Here is a 17,913-nt window from a genome sequence, read left to right on the forward strand (position 1 = left end):
CCATATAGGTGATACTATGTACTTATTAAACTCAATGACATATCACATATCTTGCAGCCAATCATGGTTGTTCAGGAAATGGATGTCGCCGGCGAGGCTAGTATGTTGCAAGCTATCTCAACCAGTTAAAAAAAAAAGAAAGTCACAGTTTCGCCTCAAGGGCAAATCAATGAATGCGATAGCAAGAATCTGTAATGTCGCAGGAAGAATGGCAAGCAGCTAGAAACTTGCTGCGCGCTGCTCAAGCACAAATGACGCAGGAAATGAAAACACACAAGGCGAGTGCGAAGTAACAACTGTCACAGCTCGACATTTGCAGCATACAAAGAAGGACGCACGAAAAGAACGCACAGGTATACATAGGACGAGCGTGAACTGTCACAGTTGTTACTTCAACTAACCCCAAGCCACTTTGAACTCTAGTGCTCGCGTTGCCCCAAGACCCTGCAGTGCCTTCCTTTGGGCGGTAAACAAAACCGTAGAGCGCGCGACCTCAAAAGAAGAAAATTAAGACGGCGCTTGGCAGTGGCACATGAAGCCACGGCTCGTAAACTAATTACATTTATGTAGCGTGGTGCGACGCATAGAAGGCAACGCATGGTGTAGGGCTTAAGCCTAAAATGTTGAGCGAGCCCATAATATTGTGTTATAAAAGTGCCTACATTACATAAAACTTACTTAGGAGAGCCTTAGCGACAGTTTCAGTGACTTTACTGTAATATTTAGTAAGATGTTAGCAACTTCACCTAAATTTAACACATGCTCAAGAAAGCTGGCAGCACTAAGCTATGCAAACTAATCAGATGACCACAGAGATTATATAGGCAGAGAACTACACTGCATCGCTGCAGTACTAGTGTCACACACATACAAAAATCCTGTTGCATGCCATGCAAATAGCCCCAGTCACCTCGACCAACAGGCCCATGGCATTCCTTCTCACTATCCGAATTAGGTTACAATTTTGTGTGCCTTAGAAAGCAGAGGTTGTGTTGGCAATTGTCAAAGTAGTAAATATAATTTAAGATTGTTTTTAATTACAAATAGAATTGGTTTGAGGCTGGCATATGTGCTTGTCATTTATTTACTACCCCAGTATTGTGTATGATGCTAAAACAGGACACATACGAGGCAGTGTCGCAACAGCAGCATAAAACAGGTCAACGCACCTTGGGGCTCTTGGTCGGTGTGGCCTTTCCCTTCGCGGCGGCCTCTTCCTGCAAGATGGTCTCCTCGAGCTGCTGTTCCAGAGCCATCTGCTGGGCCAGCTCCGACAGTCGCTTCTCCTGCTCCCGCTGGATTCGCGAACTCCGACGGCGGCCTTGGCTATCCTCATCTGCCAGATCACCTTCAGGTGCTCCCAGGAGGCAAGCCGCGGCCGCACCCAGCTCTCTGGCCAGGCCACGACCCCTCCCCCTTGAAGCACCGCGGCCCCTGCCCCGACCCCCCCGTGACCTGCCCCTGCCGCCGCCCCGGGAGGCGACAGCAGGGGCGGGTTCACTTTCCGCGTGTGTCGCAGCGTCACCGTTAATGCCGGCGTCTTCGTCTCCTGCCTCACGGGGTTTCTTGGGCGAGGGCTCATCTGACGGTTGAACACGCCGCTTGACGTGACTCCAACGGCCGGCGCGACCCCTACCCCGACCTCTCCCGCGACCACCGCGACCTCCACGACCTCCACGGCCTCTCCAGCCACCCCGCTTCTTAACTTCCGGAGAAGCGTCCTGCACAAGCTCGGTAGATCCCTGCAAAGTGCTGACCGCTTCCTCGTCGGCAGGTGTGGTTGCGGAACCTTCGTGAGTTGCCGACGTCTCCGTCTCATTCACGGTAGAAAGCGGCGCGTCGTCCATGACAGCTTCATCCTTCGTGGCCTCGCTGCGGTCGGGGGCTGCAGAGTTGGCAGCACTTTCGTCACTAGCTGTCTTTCCCTTGTCTCTCCTTGCTGCAGCATCTCCTCTGAGCCTTGTTGAAATCCTGGAGCCCTGTTCACTTTTCGGTCTACTCTTAGGTTCTTTCTTTACATCTGCAGCAACGTGTTTGTCCGCTCCGTCTGTGTCTTTGTGAGCGCCATCTGTGTCTTTGTGAGTGCCATCTGTGTCTTTGTGACTAATTTCGGCACTGCGATCCCCTTTGCGTTCAGTTTCACTCGGCTGTTTCGTACTGCTCTCGGCTTTGTGAACTGGGTCGATACTGGTGTCGATCGATTTTTCTTTATCATCCTCCACAGCATCACTGCTTACAGCTGGCACCTCACTTTGACTTTCTTTTGCCTCTGCACACTTACTAGGCACAGGCCTCTCTTTGCTATTTTCAACGAATGTCTTCGCAGAAGATGCCTCGGGTGGACCAGCCTTCAAGGCATCACCTGCAGATGGTGACAAAACACTGGTCTTCAATTTCTGTGATGCCTCACCGTCAGTGTGGTCCTCACTGTCCTGCTGCCCTCTATTCTGCCTCTTGCCTTTCTTCAAATCTGCAACGCACGAAGAGAGTGTCCTGCCTCGTCTCTTTTTTAACGAAGTGACACTGCCAGTCTTCTCTTCCTGTGTCATGGTGTCGCCACCGCCCGTGTGTTTCGTTTGAACAGAATCTTTTTCATGAGGTTTTTCTTGCATAGCTTTATCCTGAGCTGTGGCTTCTTCGTCACATGCTTTGTCAGCTTTGCTTTTGGTCTTTACGTCGCTTTCACCTAGTGTTTTGACTGTGGGTTGGTCTTCAAGACTAGCTCTGAGTGCACCTTTACTGGCACATGAGTCTTGAATTATTGCTCCCTCCTTAAGATCCTCAGTCTTGGTGCTAGAAGCAGGCACCTCCCTCTTCTTTACAGTAGCTCTGCCTTCTCCCACACTTTCAGTAGCATCCTTTTCCAGGGTGCTGTCACAGTGTTTTTTACTGCCAGTTGTTTCAAACATACGTGTATCGCTTGTCCCTGTAGTAACACTGCTCTTCTGCTTCTCACTCTCTACACAGGGTGGTGAAACGGTCTTATCCGGAGGATTTTTAGAAGCATGCTCGCTTGCATCCACGTCTACACAGTCAGGTTTATTGCTGTCCAGAGGCGTTCCGCTAGTTGCTTTAAGCTCCGATGTCACACCTTTCGATGAATCTGCAGTTTGTTTGCTATTTTCATTTTCTTCACTGGCTTCTTCGTCAAGAGTAGGCAGCTGCACCACAGCAGCCCGTTTACTGAGTGATGATTTTTTGCAGAAGCTGCTTCTTGATTCTGTCTTTACGTTCTCACTTTTGTGATCAGCAACGTCAACATGCTGCTGCTCCGTCGCTTTCTTTGTACGACTTCTCTCCTCAGGTGTGTCCTCCGGTTCACATGGAGCCTTCTCAGCCTCGAACGTTGCCGTTTCTGAGGCCGATTTGGCCTCTGCAACCGAAGGTGACAATGGTGACTTAGTGGTAGGCGAATCTTTATGTTGAGAGTCCGAAGACTGATGTGTGGCTGTTTCGAGATGTTGTGGCTTGCTTTTTCTTGACCTCTTTTCAACATCGGCCACACTCTTTTCTTCGCCTGCATCACGTAGATTAGGCTGTGGTTGCTTTGCAGTCGAACCTGTTGGTGACACCTCAGAGTTTCTGTGAGCATTTGCGTCTTCCTGTGGCTCGGCTGGTTTCGATAGTGCCATGCTAGAATTAGTGATCGGTCCTGGCACTGTGTCACGGACTGCACCAGGCTTTTCCCCCACTGTCTTGACTGGTGTATCGTCTTTTAACAGCGAGCTGCCAACAGTACTTTTGCTGCTAGCAACATCCTTCCCTTCACTGCATGAATGCTTGTCTGAGGATTTTGCTTCTGCAGCCGACGCTGATATAGTGGCACTTCCCTTTTCTTCAATATCAGCAATAGGAGATGAAGCTGAAAGCTTAGCACTTTTTTCTGCATCTGAGGCTGCTGGCACCAATGATGTTGGTTCGGGGGTAGCTACTGTATTTGTTACCTTATCGTGAGGTGTCCCCACGCAGCGACGTTCCGAGTGGCTTTTCCCCGAATGGCCTTTCTCTCCTAGAGATGAAGGTTTGCTACTGAGCTTCTCAGAATCCCCATCGGCAAGCTTCGCGCCACTGGTTGACTTATCAACCACATAAACACACTCCTTTTCACTGTTTTGTTCAGTCCTGGTTGACTTAGCAGATTCAAGCTGATCACTTGAGGGCACTGCATCACTAGAACTCCCTGGCGCACCACCATGCGTCCTTGCTGTCACTGCCTCACTGGTGCGCTGCAAACTGCCTTCACCAACACCAGACGACGTAGGAAGCACTGCACCCTTGGAACCAGTTGCACACGTGGCACTATCTGATTTATGCACAGAAGTTTCCGCTCCCGCAGTGCCAGCAGAAAGGCTGGGTGAAGATGGCGAAGCCGATAATTTGTCTCCAAGAGGCAAAGATGGCTTAGAAGAAGTATCATGGGCAGTCGTAGGTTTGTCAGCCCTACCGCGTCCCGACTGATCCACAGTTGTGTCCAAAACCTGGGAGGCGGAGACAGCTGGCATTGTTGTATTGACCGCGGAAGCTTCTGGTGAGACCCTAGTGAGGTCAAGGGCCAGCGGCTGCTCCACAGTGTCAACCCGTCGAAGGTTCGTCGTTGTCGACGACACCACGGGAGCGTGGCAGGTGTTCTCGTGTGCATGCGGAATGCTGCTTGGCGACTCTGGCTGGCCGTTCTTTTCGGATACGTGCACTTCCTCCGGCTTCTCGCCGGTTCGCAAGTCCTCAGCACCAACGTCGACGACCCGCCTGACCTCTGCGGGTTGGAGCACTTCCGAGGACGTGGGCTGGTCATCCGTAGGCACGCTTGGCTCCTCTCGGTGGACGACCGAGAGGTCACAGGGGAGGGACTCCGACACCACGGTTGCGCCATTTCCGTTGGCATTTCCAAACCCATGAGTGGCGGCTGGCTTGTTGGACAACGAAAGTCCACTCCGATTCGTAGCAGTGTGCGCTTGGTTTTGCGGTGGCGATGATGACAGCTTGGAGGATGGCCTGACCTCCCCGTCCTCGGCTGTGGCCCTCATGCATAAGTCCTCAGCATTGTTTTGCTCGGCTACAGATGGCTTTTTTGTCTTGCTGGTAACATCGTCTCCCTTGCTGTCGATGTCACCTTTCTTGTCCTTTGAACTGTCCTCACTGAGCAGAGCGGACTTCTTCAGCTCCTGGCCAGTCTCTCTCAGTGGGCACTCAGAGACATCATTCTGATTAATTTCGGCGTTTTCACTGTTCACGAGGATTACCTCCCCCTCCAAAGGTGACTTGCACTTGTCCGACTTTGGAGTTTCTTCTGAGGCGTTGTTTTCTACCGGCTCCTTTTTAATGACAAGCCTGGGGAAGGTGGTCTTGTCGGTGGTACCACATGCAGAGAGGGTTACAGAAAGTGTTTCTTCGTGGTGAGGCTCTTCGTTTTTTACTGATGGTGGTTGCCCCGTGTCGGTCACTGCAGGTTTTTCATCATCCGGAAGCCCTGAGCCCGGTTTTTCTGCGTGCAAGTGCATCAAGGTAATATTACCACTTGGCAGGTTTTAAATGGTTTCTACACTAAAAATAACAACAACTGCTTACCGTTATCACCCAACTGACAGCATTGCAACTTAACATGCAGATTTCTCGAACAAAAGTCATGCTGGTAAAAAAGAAGTAGCGCCTACCGAGACAATCAAACATGAAATTACTACCTAAGTAAGGCAGCTGCTTCATCAACGAAAGTAACCAGGAAGCAAGAAGTGTAAGCTAGATTTATAATTGCCAACCCAAAGCAATGAATGCCAGTCACCACACACCAATCACCAATGCACGATTGTTTACTAATGCCGTACAATCTAGCTTCTTCAGTTCTTTCTATCAAAAGCAAACTCTGAGCGGCGTAGCCTGTCTTCCACTGCCAGCATTGCAGCTTTCTAAGTCTCAGTTGCTGAATTTTTTTCTTATCACAATTTGTGTCGCTGGCCATACCAGAGGTGCTCTTCCTGCCTTGTTTTTTTTTTCTAAACATTTACTGCCTGAGGCTGTAGAATTCGGCCACCCTCTAACAACCACTACAGGCTTTGAGAGTATTCCAACAGTTTGCAGTACGTACCTTGAGTTATGCAACTTCACGACCAAATTTTTCTTCGACCATGTGGTTTCTTACTGAACTAGTTGTGCAGCTTTGCACTAGTACGTTATTCATCCTACTTTAATACCACTGCTAGTCAAAGGCCAGCAATCTCCCAGTTACAGTTCGTCCTCTGCTCAAAGTAAAGCGAGTGATGTTGACTAGTTCGTCATGTCAATCAATTTTATTCATAGAGTTAAGGCCGCTAATGTTCCAGTTCAGTGGTGCTACACGAAGTGAGGTCTTGTGTCGTTCTATGCACCTCTACTAGAGCAACGAAAAATCCTTCAGCAGGAAGCGTCGCTGGAGTCCACGTTTCGACAAACAGACATGGCTTTGTCAACATAGCAACTATTCAAAGCAACTCGTCAAGTTGCTGCCTTGACAAACACAAGTTTGCTTGTCGAAAACGTCGGCTCCAACAACACTTCCTGTTCCAAGGATTTTTTCTCTCTTCAAGCTTCCACCTTACAATGAATTTTTGCACTAGAGCAGGAACATTTTTGGCCATTCAGTGGAACATCCTACTGCTGTTGCCCCTGGACCATTTATAACACCTTTGGTACTTATGAGCTTGATGAGCTGGAGTAGCGAGCCCCCCTCCACTACATGGCTCTGCTTCCAACGATAAATAAAACTCCTCATTAAGAAACCCTGCCCAGAATGTGCATAGCTACACACTAAATGGTAGTACAGTCGATCCCGGACACTTCGGACACGGTCGCGGTAAAAATATGGCGCATACGAAGCGAAAAAAAGTTTAAACATGCCTTCTAAAGCGTGACAGGGGCGCGCGCTCGCGCGTGCCCCGCTCCAGTTTACTCGCTACTAATATCCCAGATCGGTCAGCACCGCACGCAGATTTCGGACGCTGCGAGCGAGGTCGCTCACTTTCCAGGCGTTTCTTCAGTGGTAGAACGGCAGTGAGGGAAAAAAAAAACAGTAGGCACTATGAAGCCTTGCGGTCAGCTTTCGCACGGTAACCTTTCCTGACGCCGTTCTCTGCAGCTACGACCGCCTGCGATGAACCAAACAATGCCTTGGAACGCAAGAAGGATAATGCAAGGAAGTGATAACCGCGATAACTTTCCATCGCATAAAGGTTCACTGCGTCCCTAAACTCGTCGAACGCCCACAATGTGCCGCGAAAAGTCGTCCGTCTTTTCGGTAACGGCAGAGACCGGTCGATCGGTCGATTACGAACTTCCGCGCGATTGCGGCGATGCCTTCGCGGATAAGCATCAGAAAAGAGCGAAGGCGAGGTGGCGGCCGTCGATGAACGTGCCATTATGACTTATCCGACAACCTTATCACAGTCATCTGTAGATATCTGCTCGGATGCGCGTGTGGCGCACGCCGTACACTGCGGATTGACGGCGGTACGAGCGCGCCATGCTGCCTGCGTTCGCAAGTTCGCCTCGTCGTGAGCGAGACCGCTTTAAAGTGCGCGTCGCTTGTAGAAACGAAAGTAGCTCGCTGTTGTTGAGCGGGCGCGGGCACCGAGAAACGTCGATGCACGACAGCGAGAAAGACTGCGTGTTTGACTAGGTGACAACTCAAGTGCGCTGCGCATCGTCGGGCAGGGCCGCGAGAGCATCGCGGCGACGTCGAGTGGCGCGGTGCTTGCAAAATGCTTGTCTTCGCCGCGTTGAACGAAGAGTCTAGTCGCCGCACCGTGCACGGTCCGGAGTGAAGAAAGCACGAAGAACGTACAAACGCGCGCATACGGCATACAGCAAGCGGCCCGGCAGTGACTCCGCGACCCAAGTAGGCGACGCGCTGCACGCAACTAGCCAGGGATGATCGGCTCCACGTCGCGGTACCGCGCTTCGGTGAAACGGTGTCAGCTAATTGCAAAGGCGGTTAATTCACTCGTGAGCACGCAGCGGGCGTCGCTTCACGACGCGAAAAGGCTTAGCTTGTCACCGAAGGGGTTGTTAGCACTTTAATAAAAGTGCACAAAAAAAAAAAAAAAAACGGCTTGGCCGCTAAGCGCACGTTTTTAAGGGCGAGTCCATATACAACGAACTACTGATCATATAACGACCACTTTTCGCGACACTTTCGAGTTCGTTATAAACGGGTTCGACTGTATAACACCTTTGGTACTTATGAGCTTGATGAGCTGGAGTAGAGCCCCTCCAATACATGTTCTGCTCCAACGATAAATAAAACTCCTCATTAAGACCCTGCCCAGAATATGGCATAGCTACACACTAAATGGTAGTACTATGTAGTAAGGGCCAAGTGCAAATATGCACCTTTGGAGGTCCATTGCTGCTACGAACAAAGAAATGAGTGTGACGCCACAGTAAATGTTGCCTAAAGTACCTACTATGAGGCCTTTTCTTCTTAACTACCAAAGCTACAGATAAAATTCGCGCTCTCTGCAACAACTGTGTGCAATAGCAAGCAGTGGCACTGGCAAGAAGTATTTTGAAACTATGACAGGGAACACGCACAGCAGCTGACATGGACAATTCGTGTGGCTTTCTCTGATACTTGTGTGTGGACATGCACAGCGATACGCTACTGATGAAAACCCACAGCAGTTTCACTGAAACACAATACCTGCTGCAGCATACAGCCAATCGTCCCTAGCTTGTTGAGTGCAGTGGGACTGCCTACTAAGCTCATGCTGTCACTGGACGACTGCTGTACCGCATGCGCGTTTGGCATGGAAGTGTTCTTCTTGCCCTACTCTGCCACTGACCGTGCGTGTGTGTATCTTGCTGGGTCAAAGCTCTGATGGCAAGCTGCTTTTTGTTTCTGCTAGCAACAGAGACCCTATTTCCAAAGCGCATCTGGCAGTCCCTCACAAGGAGGTGACAGCAAATGGCAGTGTGGTGCATTTAGGCTGCCAGCCTTTTTAAAACATGCAGTACACTTACAGCAGCACCAACAGCATCATGTCACATGCGCTGCTGAGCAAGTGACTGAAGATGTGTATAGTGACAGGGTTGTTGATGTTAATTTGTACTAGCGTGTTCGTCAGTGGCCACCAGCATGCCTTCTTGCTTTTCACACTCTTTTGTGAAGGCATTGCCACACTTATACCAAAGCCCGAATCATTGGTCAATCAGTGACGTCAGCCACACCGCGCGGTTAGGTTTTTGCATGACAAAAAGAGATCCCAATGCACACTGACTGGTAGGCATAGCACAAGCCTGCGCAGCAAATACATTAGGCTCCATAAAGGCTAGTTTGGGGATCTGTGGCCACTACTACAGTAGAATCTTGGGGCAACAAATCTCAAGGGGAAGCAAAAATATTCGTATCACCAAAAAACTAGCGAAATCCGTTTTCAAACCACAATATATGTACAAAACATCTATCTCCGTCGAAATGACTCGCGTATGTCTTTCTGGGACACCCGTGAACAGACCGATAAGGGAAGGCGCAGCTGGCTGCTGCGAACGCGTGCATCACAGCTTCGCGTTAGGCCAACTGAAAACTATGTGCCAAAGTCCGCTTCAACATAGTCATAAGCGAAGAACAGGAACGCTGAAATGCTTCATGACTTTTTACGACTTTATTGCATTTAATCTACAGCTGCAGTAGCCGCGTACCTTCGGAGCTGCGTAGTTGCTATACATGATCAAGTCGACAGCAATCGTGGCTTCGTGCGCTGCGGTTGTGGCGGTTCTGTCTGCCGTTGTTGCAGCAAGCAACATCGCTTTGACTTGGTAAGCATTGGATGCGCATGTATTTTCGGGGTTTCGTTGTCGCCATACACAATCGCGTTGGTAACGACCGCAGTTTCGTCCGCAGTAGTTAGTAGCTACAGTTCTGACTGTGTGGATGCTGGCCGTGTGCGTACTTCCGAAGCACGCTGCTCCCGGCCGTCGCTCGACAGCTTCGGTAACAAAGTTGGTAACACCCGCTGCAACGCGGAAAAGTGTTCAGATCATCCGAATTTCGGCCCATTTGAGACAATGAAATTCGGCCCGGGAATTTTATGAATTAGTATCAGCCGGATTCGTATCACCGAGATTATACTGTAGTACATTTTAACCATTGTTACATTTAAAATAGGTAGGTGTTAGAGACATTTCACTGCACGACCACTGCGTTGCATTCAGCTGCAGCTCAGTTTCTTTTGCAACTCAACCTTGCTCCCCAACTGCTTTTGAGCTTGCTTAAATCCGAAGAGCCGCACTCACCCTCAGTCTTGGCGCAGTCTGGCTCAGTGAGGTTGCTCTCGCCCGTCTCACTGTCCATGGAGGAGCTCTCTTCCTTCTTGACTGAGAAGCTGCCCTCAAGGTCAGCAATAAGCTTGGCCAGCTCATCTCGTGTCCTGCATAGACACTGCTAGCGTCACCACTTGCATACACTCACACACGATACAGGGATCAGACACAGCATGCTGTTTCTTGCTCCGTGACTCATGCACACACTCACCGGGAGATGAGTATCCAGGAGTTCTCATCGTCGGGGTGCTCACGGTAGAGGCGCAGGTTGAGCTGTGGGTCTCTGTGTAGCCAGTAGAGGTGGCCGCGCACATCTCGCCCAATGGGCTGCAGCCGCAACACGTCCGCCTCCTGCTTGTTTAACTCTGCCTTGAACTTGCTGTTGGCATCAAACTGCAGTTCCAGCAGCCGCTTGAGCACGGCTAGCTTCACGGACAGCTTGGCCTTGCGGTAGCCAAAGCGCTCCAGCTCCCAGCCATCGACATTGGACCCCTGGTGGCAGAACTGGAAGGACGGAGGCCACAGCAGAGATCAGTGCACAACGAGGGGCAGAGTGCCCATTGGTGTGTTCCAATGCAATTCCAGCCCGCACTTTGTGACCGAAACTTGAGCACACGGCACAGAATGGCAGAAAATGCTAAGATAACTTTATGTATTGACGCTCCCACAGTTTTTCACACTTTTCACATGATCCAACGTGGAGCCCCTAGCAATTTGGAGGCACATTTGGAAGCTCAGTAGTTTCTTTGCCATCCATTCCTCTTTTCTTTTGTAGCGTCCTTTCTTGGAAGTTGCCACACCTCTCGATCAATTACCACCCATGCAAGTGCCCTCCCCTGGCTCATTGAGATTGGGCTTCATTGTTCTTTGTGGACTGAGAGAATAAACATTTATTGAAAATTAAGGCTGTTTGTGGTTATGGTGGGTAGGGCCACTCTTCCAGGGTAAATTGGTGGTTATACAGTCAAATCCCGCTACAACGAAATTGACGGGACGCACGATGAAGTTCATTGACGCAGAATTTCGTTGCAGCGAAATTTCATCTATAGACCACAAAAGTTAGGAAGATCTGATGATCATGACTCGTCCTTTGGTCCCGGCAAGCACATGCATTGTCCTTTGCATTTACAGTGATGCTACCGAGGACTTCTGATTTGGAGCAATTTTTGGAGCAGCCAAATTTCCATTTTGGAGCACCTTGGAGCAGCAAAAATTTCCATCTTGGAGTACTTTGGAGCAGATAATTTTGCATCTGGGAGCACTCTGGAGCAGCTAATTTCACATCTTGGAGTGCACTAGAGAAGCAATTAACATTCAAGCACCAGAATAATTATTATGGGGCTCTTATGAAGATCTAGAAATATTTCGATCCATTGCAAATCTCGTGGAAAAAAATAATCTCAGGAGAACTCCGTATTTCACTCAACAATGCAAAAATAAGGGCTCATGCAGTTTAGTCTTCGGGATTAACCTCTTCAGTGATTATTTTCGACACTAGCAAATAAACAGAATACCAGATCAATAAAATTGTACTTTATGAAATAACACTCTAAATACATCTATCTGGTTATTACAGACGTGGTAGACAAACGCCGTGGCGTACAACAGTGCCTCAATGCTAGAGAGTCCCACTGTCCCTAATGCGTTCCCCTAAGACGACTCCAAAGCGAAAGCCAGGTTCTTTTTCTTCTCGATCAATGTGTTGATCCTCCCCCTCCCTTTCTGCAAGCTTTAATTCTGCACCTCACATGGTTTCTCACTGCCTCCATGATCGGCACACCGATCATGGAAGCAGTGCAAAGCTACGATGTCATGTGATGACGTCACCATTATGACATTACCAGGGGCGTAGCCAGAAATTTTTTACAGGGGGGGGGGGGGGTTCAACCATACTTTATGTATGTTCGTGTGTGCGTTTGTATGCGTGCGTGTATATATACGCCAGTAAAATTGAAAATTTTCGGAGGGTTCGAACCCTCCCCCCCCCCCCCCCCCCCCCGGCTACGTCCCTGGACATTATGATCTATGACGCCATGATGACGCCATCAAGTGATGATTGTTTTTTGCACAGATCGATTGACGCCGCCGACGGTCAATTTTCATGTTTGATGAAGCATAGATCTAAGGCTTTCGCATTAATATTGCATATTGAATGTGAAAGCCTGGCCCTTAACAACCTGGCCTTACATGCCAAACTGTCCTCCATCATGTCACCTCTATGCCGTGCACGAAACAGCTTCGCTTATCATCCACTTCACATAGTGGAATGGCTCCTCATTTTTTTTATTGTGATAGCAATTATATGGACACTCTCGACGGGTTTTTGCCAACGCCGTTGCCGTAATTTTTTGTATAAAGTCCAAATTGATAACATCACCCCACCGATTTTACCCGCGGGTAAAAGCACGCGAGCACTGTCGACGAACGCGGCTGAAGCGGAGATTAAGTGAAATTCGCTGGGTACGTTCCTTTGCGCGTTTCCGTCATTTATGCCAAATTACAGGCTTGAGACATGCGCAGATTGTGTGCAAATGAATTTTAAGATTGTCTGCAAACGCCCTCCTGGCTTCCCACAATTTATTGGCAACATTGCGTCTGTGACGTCAGTGTTGGCAAGGCGGCGGAAGTGACGCAGCCGAGGGCACCGCTAACTTCGGTGCTTAGGCCGCTACAGCGAGCGTCTGCTGTGCACAAGGCGACAGACAGCGTTGGTTTGGCCGGCGCTTCACTGGTCGTCCCGGCTGTCACAGTTTTTCATACTCCGCGCCGCCGTGACCGGCATGCCTTGCACGACTTCCGGTCGTTCGTAACAACGTCTACGTCATACGTAGACAGTACACTCGGTTGGGTTTCGGTTTTCGGTGTTGCGCTTTTTGTGCTTATTTAAAATTATTCTCCAATTTGCCGAGTATTTCTGCTATCGGGCCGTAGCAGGAGCATCTCAGGAACATAAAAGCGTCATCGCACAGAGAGCGCATGCGATAAAATTTTCCCGCATGCGGGCCTGCCGTCGATTGCTCATCAAACAGAGAGGAAACGCCCCGCCCGTCTTTTGTAAGGAGCATGAAGGGACGCCAGGGTGGGGAGGACTGCATCGCTCGAAGGGTGCAGTCACTGGCGCGCGTGCTATCTCGAGGCATCAGCAAACGGCTCGTAAACTTGCTGTGCTCACAACACTTACTTCGCGTTTAGAGAACTCACAGAACAAAAACCGCTTCGGTTCCTGGAGCGGCTCTATTCCCTTAAACCAGCGTTTTGTTGAGTTACACGAGCTCGGATCCAAAAGAGTTAGCTGCTAGCCTTACTTCGTATAACAATGCAATTTGTTGGTATCACATTCATTGCTTCACCCTAAAGTGAAACTTAAGTTTTTTTAACCGTGAGCTATTGACCCTGGACAGCGAGCAGCGGACGTGTAACATGGTGTAGCCGCTACACAGTGGGCTGTCAGCGACGGGCCCGCTGCTGACAGCTGCGCATAGTAAAACGCAATTGCGGCTGCTCCGGCCAGGAGGCATGTTTTTATTAATGAGATGACATGTTGTTGCGATAGCAATTATATGGACACTCTCGACGGGTTTTTGCCGTCATGTCCCGTATAAAGTCCGAATTGATAGCATCCCCCCACGCATCGTACGTTCTACCGGGAGTAAAAGCGCGCAAGCGGGGCCGACGAATGAGGCTGAAGCAGAGATCAAACGAGTCGGCCCTCTCCGTCGCTCGGAGGGCGCATGCAATAACATCACCACGCTCGGGAGGCCTGCCATAGAAGCAGAGAGGAAATGCCCCGCCCCTCTTGAACGTGCATGAAAAGACGCGAGGGGAGGGGGGGTCGCTATCGGCAGCCATGCGCGGGCGGCTCATATATCCTTCTACGTGCTGCGCTCTCAACGCGAACAGACTGTGTGGAAAGCGCATCTCTCCCTGGAGCGGCTGTATTCTCTTACACCAGCGTTTTGTAGAGTTACGCGAGATCGGATCGTTGCTATCGTATCCACTGCTTCACCCTTGCGGTGAAACTGACATAAAAAATGCAAGAAAAAAATTGGAATCGGAACCCTAGCACTCACGAGCTCGAAAGGGTAGGGCCTTTTAAGGAGTATTTACCGCAGATTGCAAACCCGGATACGCTGGTGGAAGGAATTACAAAAAAGTTCTTCTGGATGAAGAACCATGGATAAAGTATATCTGAGGAAAAGTGTCAATGCAGTCCCACCGTTCACGTGCTCTTCCATAGAGGCGAAGCATGGAAAATTCAATATTGTTCCATATATTCTATTGCTAGTGATCCCCGATTTCATTTCACGATGACCAGAAACAGAAGTGACAGACATTTTAGTGGCACGCGTGTAGTTATTACTCAACATTGCTTTTATTACGTGCCGTGCGACGCTTGCAGCGAGCTATCAGCAGCGTTTCTGGAACAGACGACGTCCGCCGATGAATCGCCGCCACACTTTCTCGCTACCGATAGGCCTAGACGTCACGAGCCTCTGCGAAGAGCGCGTTTTGCTGTCAAGCCGACTTGCAGAACAGAAGCTGCGTCGGCACCGTGCATGGCGTCATGGCTTACTCGGCACGCATGCGCGAGCGCTGTTTATATGGCGGAATAATTCTTGGCCCGTGGTTGTAACTTTGACAGTCCCAAGATGTTTTGATGCGTCAGCAGTGCAATTGCCGGTGATAGACACCCCCAAAAACCCTACACTCTGGCGCAGTTTGACACAATTTTCGTCGACATTATCAAGATGGCGCAGTGAAATACAATTTGGTGCACTTTGGCGCAGTTGGCGCAGGAGTGGAATCACTGCATTTAACTCTCGCTAACTCAAACGTACTTGGCCGCACACCGAGTGAATGTATTTTCTCGCGTATAACACGCACGAAATTATACAGAAAACTTAGCGCCAAATTCGGGGTGCGGGTTATACACGAATTTCGGTGCGCAAGTTGGCTTCACGGCAATGCAAGGAACGTGGCTTTGCGTCACTACGCGAGTTGTACACATGGGTTATACACGAGCAAATACAATATGCAGGCTACCCTCGAAGCGTGCCGAGCGCGTAGCATCGTGAAGGAGCGTGCCAAAGTTCGCTAGAGGCTAACTGAAAATGCTGAAGCTCTGCACTACCACAGTCATAAACGAGCGAAAGGAAAGCCGAAACGCGTCGCGCCGTTTTACAACTTTATTGCCTTTAATCTTTCTTCTGGTGTGTTAGCTGCGTACTTGAGTGTATTCGCTATTGATGATCGCGACAATAGCGACCGCGGTTTTCTGCGCAGCGGTTGTGGCAAATGGTAGTTCCGTTTTCGATCTGTGCGCTCTGGCCGTGCGCGTGCCTTCAGAACTGCGTCGTTGCTATCTGTGATCACGTCTACCGCTGTTCTGACCTTAGCATTACTTTGAGTCGGTGCGTGTACGTTGGACGCGCGCGTACTTTCGTGGTAGTCCATGATCGCGTCGACCCGACCGCGTTTGTGTTCGCAGCGGTTACGGCACAATATAGTTACGCTTGGACTAGGTGCGCGCTGGCAGCGCGTGTGTCTTCAAAACTCCGCGGATCTCATTCACGATCACAGGGCTTGTAACGATGAGCAGTAGTTTTGTTTTGCGTGCTACGTCAAAACAATGGCGGGAGTTCTTAAAGAACGATCCTTCCGCGGCCCGCACGCGCATCAAACCCGCCAGCAGCATCATGGCGGATGGACGATCTGTCGCCGAGCATCTCAATGGCGAATAATTTACCGGGATGTGCGTGTGGTGGCAGAAAGCATGTCTCCGATGATGACACGGGTCTTGCGATGCGGCCGCACGGCTCTGGCAACGAGAAATGGTCGAGTTTCTAGCGGAATTTTGCGGCAATCCTAGGCAAGCTCCTTTTCCTTATGTGGTGGCACTTGCGAAAACTTCGTTCAAGCCGAAATACCCAGAAAAAGTATTCGTCGTGACGAGACCTTTTACACATTGTTTTTATGGGCGGCTGACAGGGAATCGAAAATTATTCGTTGTGGCGGAAATTTCGTTGTAGAGGTATTCGTTGTAGCGGTGTTCGTTATAGCGGGATTCGACTGTAAGTGAAAAGCTTTGAAATGGGCTCCTTATGGAAGTCTTTGGGTGTTTAGAAACTGTTTGTTGTGTCCAAAAGATTGCCCTCAATGGGATGGTTTCAAGTGAGGTCAACTGTACACTGTGAAAATAATGAAAAACAGTTTAGAAACAAAGAACACTCCGAACAATGAAAAACGCGTGCTGTCGACATAACTAGCCAGTATAGTCGAACATTAGTACAATGAAGCGATGAAGCCATATGCAACACCAAATTATCTTTGCTAGGACCAATAATTGCTATAACCAGGCACACTGATATCAGTGACAAGGAGCGATAACATGATCGGGTTTATACGGAAGAAATGCAAGCCTGATGCATGTAACAACACATTCAAAAGGCTGCTGTCAACTTTGATGGCCTGTTGGCAGCCTGCCATGACAATTTGTGGTATGTGACATTTTTTTGCTACTGAATACATGCTTCAAACTGCAAGTACACAAATATTTTCTAGGCTGTTAATTATGACTAGATTTACCAAGACCATCACTGCACTTGTGGATGATACTTCTTGGTTATAATGGAAAGGGTCGGGTGCTGGAGCTATTGCACAGATACTTGAGAAATGCCACCAAATCATCTTGAACATAGTCTTGTGGACACTATGAAAAATACTGCTATGGGGATGTGAACATGACTGTTTATTAGAAGTTTCCTGACTTTCTTCTGAAGGGACACTGAATAGGTTATCTGTTCTACACTCTTAGAAAGAATGATATCTGCACCACAGGGAATAAAAACGGTAAAGAAAATTATGAAGTGCGTTCACAAAATATTGATGACAATGTCTTTATAACACCCTTCAATCCACAGTCTATAGTGGGGCACAATGTCTGATAACTTCCCACCTGAATAACAGAAAGGAAAAGCAAAAGAAGTAAACAAGCGAAAATAGAGAAATAAGGCCCGACAGAAATAAAATAAGAACAAAAATAAAAGCAAGATAAATAGAAATAAACAAACACATAAATCAAATACCAGAGAAATAAAAAACAAGAATGATGAAAAATGTGACACGACTACCGATACATAAAAAAGGCTTAAAAGCTTGTAGCAAAAATTATTTGGTGTCGCATAATTGTCGGGGTTTTGCATCCCAAAACCAAGATATGATTATGAGAGACGTGATGAATTTCGACCTACCTGGGTTCACCTAAATTTAAGCACACGGGCCTCCACATTTCGCCTCCATCACGCCTGGTGTCCGTGAGAATCATAAGAATGTGCCAAGCATATCAAAGTGCTGGTCTGAACGAAGCATATTCATGAGGAAACCATCAGTGTTGTGGAAACACAATAAGTGTCTAAGCGTGTGACATTCTGAATTCTATACTGACTGACAAAGCATGTGCCTGTGTCATGGCGGCTAGAGCATCAGGCTTCAGTATCAAAGGCCCAGAGTTCAAATGCCACCGTCAGAAAAATGTGAATACTATGCAGTAAAAGCTCGTTAACTCGAACTTACAGTTAATTCAAACTGACGCCCTGGTCCTGGCACAGCCCTGCGTATTTCCATGGG

At 49.0% G+C, this 17,913-nt stretch overlaps 1 protein-coding gene across 1 annotated transcript in view; it reads right to left on the minus strand.

Moving 5' to 3' along the window:
- The window catches only part of LOC119386741 (uncharacterized), a 73,581-nt gene that overhangs the window by 48,136 nt on the left and 7,532 nt on the right, over window positions 1–17,913 (minus strand). Inside the window, exons 3-5 of the mRNA XM_037654023.2 lie at window positions 10,499–10,791; window positions 10,261–10,394; window positions 1,170–5,482 (exon numbers count right to left, since the gene is read on the minus strand). Of these exons, the coding sequence (XP_037509951.1) occupies window positions 1,170–5,482; window positions 10,261–10,394; window positions 10,499–10,791 (4,740 nt within the window). The remainder of the gene's footprint in view (window positions 1–1,169; window positions 5,483–10,260; window positions 10,395–10,498; window positions 10,792–17,913) is intronic.

This window comes from Rhipicephalus sanguineus, chromosome 3, assembly GCF_013339695.2.
Source record: "Rhipicephalus sanguineus isolate Rsan-2018 chromosome 3, BIME_Rsan_1.4, whole genome shotgun sequence".
Lineage (NCBI taxonomy): Eukaryota > Metazoa > Arthropoda > Arachnida > Ixodida > Ixodidae > Rhipicephalus > Rhipicephalus sanguineus.